We start from the raw sequence: 8,441 nt of genomic DNA on the forward strand, positions 1-8,441 counted from the left end.
ACAGAAGAGAGTAGTAGAATTAAGAATAGACAAAAATAAATAGTACCTACGATAGAAAACCCAAAGTTCCTAACAATAAAAGAAAAAAAAGGAGAAAGATGTATTTTTTATATTTTTTTATGTATATAATATGTAGCAAAAATATTGTTATCCGCATATTAGTTGCAACGCGTGATTTTCGTTAGTAGACATAAGCTGAGTATTTGTCACAAAGACAAAATAGTAGTCTAGTAGCAAGAAACGGAATGCTTGAGAATGTACATAGGAATGAACGATGGATGAAAGGAAAATATGTAACGGACGAATGAAAAAAAAAATAGACCGAAGAGCAAGAGAGTTCAGTTGTTCACTGCCAAAGAAAAAAAAACGTATTGTCTGAACTAATGCAATAATAAAGTAATTAGATTATAAAAAAAAGAATTATACAACGAAGAGCGAACCCCATAGAGAGAAGGACGAATACACTTACTTCCCTAGAGATGCCCCAAGATGTAAGGGCCATAAGGGTACTTAAAAACAAAGACTAACCAAATCTGTTGTTTATTTAGATAATTTATAAATCTACAAAAAAATAAGGCATATAAATAAACGCTATTTAAAAAAAAAGCACCAGTTCTCGTCCCATGTGTCGGGCATGCTATAGAGGGGATAATAGAAGGCGAAACTTTCAGCCAATTAATTAAAAATAAAACGAAAGCAAGTACTATGGAAGGGCTAAAAACAAAAAAAAAGAGAGGTAGAAGAAGCTATTCCGCTTAGGAATAGATTCGATATACTTAGTGATAATGAAGATGGGGTTATCTCAGAAGGGAAAAAACGAAATACAGATCATAAAGCAACGGCTAAAAAGACAACTCCACCACCAATCGTTATACACGGTAATGCTGTCGCACACAAAGGGCTAACTGAAAAAATAAAAAAACATACAAAAGAAAAATTCTACATGAAATATAGTAGTAACAGGATAAGTATCTATACAAGCTGTATCAAGGACTATACAGAATTACTTGCTAACATAGATGAGAACACAATACCACACATACACCATAAAACAAGAAAAAACAAGGGCTTTTGTCGTTAGAGGACTGACAAGCGACATTGAGAAAACAGAAATTCAGAACGAAATGATTGAGAAGGGACTGTTAGGTGCCAAATGCATACAAATGAGAGGGATATACTAACCCACTATGCATGGTCACAACAATCAGTTCCGTAAACGAGTAGGAACTAAACCAAAAAATTCAATTCCTAAACTACACACGAGTCAGATGGGAAAGATACTACAACAAGAAAAAAATAACACAGTGCCACAGATGCCAGGAGTGGGGGCACGCTATAACAAACTGCCATGTTGCACCTAAATGTCTCATGTGTGCAGAAGAACACTTAACGAGGGAATGCACCAAAGATAGGAGTATGCCGGCAAAATGTATAAATTGTGGTGGCAATCATCCAGCTAATTCTACCAACTGCAAGGTTTACTAGGAAAGACTAGATTGGACAAATAAAAGCAGAAAAATTCCATTCATGGCAAAGAAGAGAGAAGAAGAAGCCAGAAGGAAAGCCCTGGACCTTCGATATGAGGAAGAGCTTCCACAACTGAAAGTTCCAGTGCACAGGACATCAACACAAGATAAAGTAGCCGAAAACCCAACCATCAACATTAGGCAAGATAATGTAACAACCAGCTATAACAACATGGAACAGGTATCCAACTTTAAAACACTTTGCGCAGAATTAAAAAATTTAGATACTTTAGTAGACGTCAAACGTATGATAAATGTCATCAGAAATTTAAACAAATATTAGCAGAATGTGAAACAGGATTGGACAAATTTGAGGTGTTTTATAACTTCACACAAATACTATAAAACAGAAATGGATAGTTTAGTGATATATAGTTGGAACGCATATGGCATAAGAGGCAAAATAACTGAAGTAATAGACTTTTTGAATAAGAAAAGCGTAGATATATTACTGTTTAATGAAACTAAGTTAAAATATACAGAGACCATAAAAATTAGGAACTATAATAGTTATAATCGTAATAGGGACAATGCCGTGGGGGGAGTTGCAATATTAATCAGAAGGTGAATTCCACACGAAAGAATAAAAATCAAAAGGATAGTGTCTATACAGCACATTTGTATCACGTTAAAAAGTAATATATATTTTATAGCAGCATATAATAAGCCATCCAATAGTTTTTCACACTCAGACTTGGACTCCCTTCTGGAAGTATCAAATAAAGTGTTGGTAGTAAGTGACCTTGTCAAACAGAATGATAACTTCTGCTTCCGGATTCAAGCTTTCGCGCGATAACGCAGCAGCCGAACGCTTCCGGGTTGTTTTTTTTTGGTTTTTCGGGCAGACGGGTGAGAGGGGGTAGAGCGTTTTGGTGTCTAGCGGAACATGTGCGTGCCGTGTGATTGTATTCATATAATATGTTCTACATTTAGTTAAATAAACTATTTTTTCATTCACTAAGAACCACGCTCTGCAACCTAACTTTGACAGGTTATGGGCCCAGAAGCCAATAGTGTCTGAAAAGTAAATCGGGAAAAGTAAGTGTAGAAGCCACGTGCGAAAAGTGAGGTTAGGGTCGTACGCGTGCCACGTAAAAATCAAGTCGAGATGAATGTTGGAAAGATTGACCAAATTCACGAACTGAACAGCACCAATTGTGAAATATGGAAAGTGCAAATGAGGTCTGTTCTTAGGTATAATGATTTATGGAAGTACGTGAATAAGGAAATCATAAAGCAAGAAGCGAATGCTGCCCAGTGGAGTTCCATGGATGAAAAGGCATTGGACTTGATTACGTTAAGTGTACAACCCGATCAACTAAATTATATAAAACGAGCTGAAACGTCTGCAAAGGCATGGGATGCGCTCAAGGAGATATATCAATCCAAAAGTCCAATGCGACAATGTGTACTCTTTAAGAAATTGTTTCGACTACAAAAACCCCCTGATCAGAATATATCGCAGTACATAAATGATTTTACGAAGATAGCGGAGCAACTAGAAGAGTGCGACTTAAAACTGCCAGACAATTTATTACCGATATGGCTATTGAACTCATTGCCGAATGAATACGAGACTTTTACTATAGCCATTGAATCTAGGGAGAAAATGCCTTCATTAGAAGAACTGAAAACTAAATTGATAGAAGAAGAATCAAGGCGAATACAGAGTATCGGAAGGACAGGAATTGATTCAGAAGGGGCACTCTACTCAAATAAAAAGGTAAGCTATAAAAGAGAAATTTCAAACCATGGCGTACGTAAAGAACAAGGTAAGAAGTTGGAATTCAAATGTTATACATGTGGAAAAAGAGGGCACATAGCCAGAAATTGTAAATCAAAACCTAAACAAGGAGACAGAAAGCATTTCAGTGAAGAGGCAATGACAGAAACTGTTTTAACACGTTGACTGCCACGCGCGTTTACAGTGAAATCCCCGTCAGGCCACGCGTACCGCTATACGGAGCGTATTCCGATATTTAAAAAATGCGAATCGTTTATTGTCCCGAGAACAGCTCCCCACCCCGTTTGTTTGCATGGTATGATGCCCGGTCATTTATTTTCGCTACTTCGCACTTGTTTCTTATTTCGGTATTGTATAGGATCAGTTTGACTCTTTGCCGAGTAACGAGCGGTATAACTGAAAATCTCTACCCTAATAATTCGTTGAAATGTCGAAAAGGAAAAGGGAAAACTTATTTGTTCGAGAGTCAAATTGCAGTGAACAAGAAAGCTTTTACGAGGCTTACACGAATTCAAATAGCAGCGATGAGGAAGAAATCAGATTTCCTAGAAATAGAAATGTAAATAGAATTGCATCATCTGATTCCGATTCGGATATTGATAAGTGCAATGGTAGTGATACTGAGTGTAATGAAGATTCCATTGATGAGATTTTACAAGAATTGATCATTGATGAAGACAGGAGGACTGATGATACCGAGGAAAATACAATTCAATTTGGCGAATGGAATGAATTTAGTGGTCGGCAGAAGTCATTTTCTTTTTCCGAGACGGGCGGCCTCATTAGACAATTACCAGGTGATGTTCATCCATATGATGTGTTTGCGCTGTTCGTCGATGACGAAATAATAGACTTAATGGTATCAGAAACAAATAGATACGCGGAACAAAAGCTAAATAAATCTGACCTACCACCGTGTTCACGGATGCATAAGTGGAAACCCACTAATCCCGAAGAAATAAAAAAATTCTTGGGACTGATTTTATATATGGGAGTTGTAAAAGTAAACCCCATTGCCAATTATTGGTCGAAAAGCCCATTATATAATTTTCAATTACCGCGTACTATAATGTCACGAAATAGATTTGAGTTACTATTGAGTAACTTTCATTTTGCCAATAATGAGTCCATTGCCCGTAACGATCGACTTGGAAAAATACGTCCACTTTTCGACAAACTGGAGGAAAAGTATCAGGAAATATTAACGCCTGGAGAACATATTGTTATTGATGAAACGTTAATTCCATGGCGCGGAAGACTCATTTTCAGACAATATATACCAAACAAAGCGCACAAGTACGGAATCAAATTATTTAAATTATGCTCAGACACGGGGTATACATGGGCGATGAAAATTTACTCTGGTAAATCGGCTGATGGTATTAGAGAAACGGGATTGGCACATAATGTATGTCTTGAGCTTGCAGAAAAACTTTTCCACCAAGGACGCACATTGTATATTGATAATTTTTACACCAGTTATGAGTTAGCAATATCATGCCTAAACCGCAAAACCCATGTCGTGGGAACACTTAGGAATAACAAAAAATTCCTTCCAAAAGATATTCTTCATTGCAAACTGAGAAAAGGAGAGATGGTATCCAAAGAAGATGATAACGGGATTGTGGTACTCAAATGGAGAGATACACGGGACGTAAGAATTTTATCCACAAAACACGCTCCTATCATGGTCCCAATTGCAAAAAAAAATCGTAGCATTCGGACTATTTCTCCAAGTGAACAGATACCTGCAACACTCAAACCACTAGCTGTTGTCGAATATAATACAGGAAAGTGTGGCATAGATTATTCCGACCAAATGGTTTCCTATGCCACTACAATTAGAAAAGGAATCAAGTGGTACCGAAAGCTTGGCATTCAATTGCTTCTGGGAATTTCTGTTGTAAACGCCTTGACGGTTTACAAAATTGCAACGAAGAAAGATGTAAATATTAGAAGATTTAGGGAAATATTAGCTTCAAAATTATTTGGGTTGTCTGATAGCACAACAAGTCCATGTTCTCGTCGAAGACAGCACCATATCGCCGTTCGAAAAAATGATTCCGGAGGAAGCATTAGACGCGCATGCAAACAGTGTTATGCAAATAAAAGTTGTCAAATGGGCAGATCAAGAACACGAGATAATGTAAATAAAACAACAACTTATTGTCCAAGTTGTCCCAACCAACCCCAGCTTTGTATAGAATGTTTCAAAGCTTGGCATTCTCCATAATTTTCTTAATAAACCATTTTAATTAAATTCATATGAATAAATATAGTTTATATTAAATAATATTCAATAGATTTGTTACTTATTCTGCGAAATATCTTTCCAAACACATACGAATGATCTGCGCAAGTAGTCAAATAAGCGTCACCCCAATACGGGTGACGCGGCCCGATCCGAAACTTGACTGTCACCCGAATACGGGTGACGCGGCAGTCAACGTGTTAAATGTGGTAACACAGAACCCATATGAGTGGTGTTTAGATAGTGGTGCAACGTCACATATTTGTTATGATGAAAAGAAGTTTACCAGTTTGGACCAGACCGAGAAGACAAAAGTCTACACAGCAACTGAAAGCGGAGTTGATTCACAAGATCAGGGCGAAGTAAAAATAAAAACCAAAACATTTAATGGGAAACCAAATGATTTTAAATTGGGAGATACGATGCTGGTTCCAAGGTTTAAGACTAATTTGCTATCAGTATCGAGTATCACAGATCATGGGTACAAAGTAACTTTTAATAAGGATTATGCAGTGATAAGACGCAGAGACGGATCTGTGGCAATGAATGCAGTTAGGCGAGACAATTTATATTTCGTAAAGGAGACTGATAGAAAGTTTGCTGGATCTTCTAAGGTGCACCAGAATAATCTGTTGAAATGGCATCACAGGTTAGGCCATTTGAACTTTGATGATTTGAAGAAGATGAAAGACATGGTAAACGGTCTGGACAGACAAATGGAAGGCCCGAATGCTGACTGCAAGGTATGTTACAAATGTAAAATTCATCAACTACCTTACAGGTCCTCTAATACACGAGAGAAAGAGACACTTGGACTGATACACAGTGACATATGCGGACCCATGCAAACAACATCATTAGGAGGAGCGAAGTACTTTGCAACGTTTATTGACGATAAAACCCGATATGTTGAGGTAGTTATGTTAAAGCAGAGATCCCACATATTCCAAGCGTTCAAGGATTATAAAGCTAAAGTCGAACGAGCCACTGGTCAACATATAAAGAAACTTCGCACTGATAACGCAAAAGAATACATCTCAAAGGAATTTACAGATTACTTAAAGAAGGAAGGCATATCCCGGCAACTGTCTGTCGAATATATCCCCCAACATAATGGTGTAGCGGAGAGAGCGAATAGGACTATGGTCGAAATGGCTAGGTGCATGCTCCTCCAAGCAAGGGCACCGTTCGTTTTGTGGGCAGAAGCTGTGAATACAGCAACCTACATAAGAAACCGCTGTCCAACGAAAGCTGTGAACGGAACTACACCGTATGAAATGTGGACTGGTAAGAAGCCGTATGTCGGCTACATGAGAACTTTTGGAAGTAAAGTTATTACACTTGATAAAAGGTACCAAAGAAACAAATTCGCACCAAAGGGAGCAGAGTATATCTTAGTAGGGTACTCTGATGTATCCAAAGCATATAGATTGTGGAAAAAGGGTACCAGAACCATTGAAAAACATCGAGATGTCAAATTCATAGAGAATGACGTTGTAAATGCAAATGTAGGGTCTAAAGAAACCCAGGAAGAAACGTATGAGGTACCTCTCAACATGCTCATAGAAAATAGTGAACCTTTGCAGCAAGAAACGGATGAAATTGAGACATCGCCGAGTGATGGAGAGGGACGATTGGAGGACCATAATAGGACTGAATCAGAAGACGAGAGTGCAGACGACGAAAGTGAAATCGACCAGGAAATTTTCAGAACTCCGCAACAAACGAAGAGACGACCAGGACGTCCGAAATTGATGAGGGACGGCAAGCCTGGACGACCTAGAAAGGTATTTCACGAAGAGAACGTCAACGTTACAGTTACGAATCGAAAGCATCGTGTGCCAACAAATGTAAAAGAAGCTATGAATTGCCCTGAGAGGAAGCTGTGACTGACCGCCATGAAGGAAGAATATGATTCTCTCATGCGAAACAATACTTGGGATTTGGTAAGTAAGCCTAAATGCGGAACTGTACTACCTAATAAATGGGTGTTTAAGGTGAAAGAAAAACAGGATGGGTCAATCGAGAAGTACAAAGCAAGACTAGTTGCACGAGGTGACCGGCAGAAAGAAGGTATCGACTATCAGGAAGTGTTCTCCCCGGTCGCAAGATACGAAAGTATAAGAACTTTCCTTACTTGCTGTGTGCAAAGCCAAATGCACGTCCACCAAATGGATGTGGTGGCGGCATACGTCCAAGAAGATCTACGCGATGAGTTGTACATGACGCAGCCAAAGATGTTCGTCAATCCCGATCACGAGGACAAAGTCTGCAAGTTAAATAGGCCACTATATGGTCTAAAACCGGCTGGGAGAAATTGGTATGAAAAGCTAAACAATTATCTAACGTCAATTAAGTTCGAAAAGACGGCTGTAAATCCGTGCGTATACATAGATTCAAACGCAAATAGTGACGTCATAATTATAGTCTACGTAGATGATTTGTTAATCGGATCTAGAGACCTTCGTAAGATAGAAAAAGTAAAAGATTTGCTAAAAGCTAAATTTAAAATGAAGGATCTAGGAACCGTAAAAGATATCTTAGGTATCCGTGTAGAGCGAGAAGGAGAGACTGGCAGCATGATACTGTCTCAGAAACACTACGTAGAAGAGTTACTAGATAGATTTAATATGCGAGATTGTAAACCTGTATCTACCCCGTTAGAAACAAACGAGAAGTTTATAGAGCAGTTAGAACCCCAATCAGAAGCGGATGAATTAGAAATGCGTGGAAAACCTTATCGCGAATTAGTAGGAAGCATAATATATTTAGCGAACGCGACGCGTCCCGACATTGCTTTTGCCGCGAGCACATTAAGTAAATTTTGCGAAAAACCAGCTGTGAGTCACTGGAAAAAGGCGAAGCGAGTACTCCGATATTTACGCGGAACAAAAGATTACGGAATAATGTACATAAAGGG

General features: G+C 38.4%; 1 protein-coding gene across 1 annotated transcript; it reads left to right on the forward strand.

Annotated features, from left to right (window-relative positions):
- Positions 1 to 3,697: 3,697 nt before the first annotated feature.
- LOC107192799 (piggyBac transposable element-derived protein 4-like) lies at positions 3,698 to 5,503 on the forward strand. Its single transcript, XM_015582136.1, has one exon. It carries the CDS (start codon positions 3,698 to 3,700, stop codon positions 5,501 to 5,503), a length of 1,806 nt encoding a protein of 601 aa, XP_015437622.1.
- Positions 5,504 to 8,441: the final 2,938 nt, after the last annotated feature.

Source organism: Dufourea novaeangliae, unplaced genomic scaffold (assembly GCF_001272555.1).
Source record: "Dufourea novaeangliae isolate 0120121106 unplaced genomic scaffold, ASM127255v1 scaffold391, whole genome shotgun sequence".
NCBI lineage: Eukaryota > Metazoa > Arthropoda > Insecta > Hymenoptera > Halictidae > Dufourea > Dufourea novaeangliae.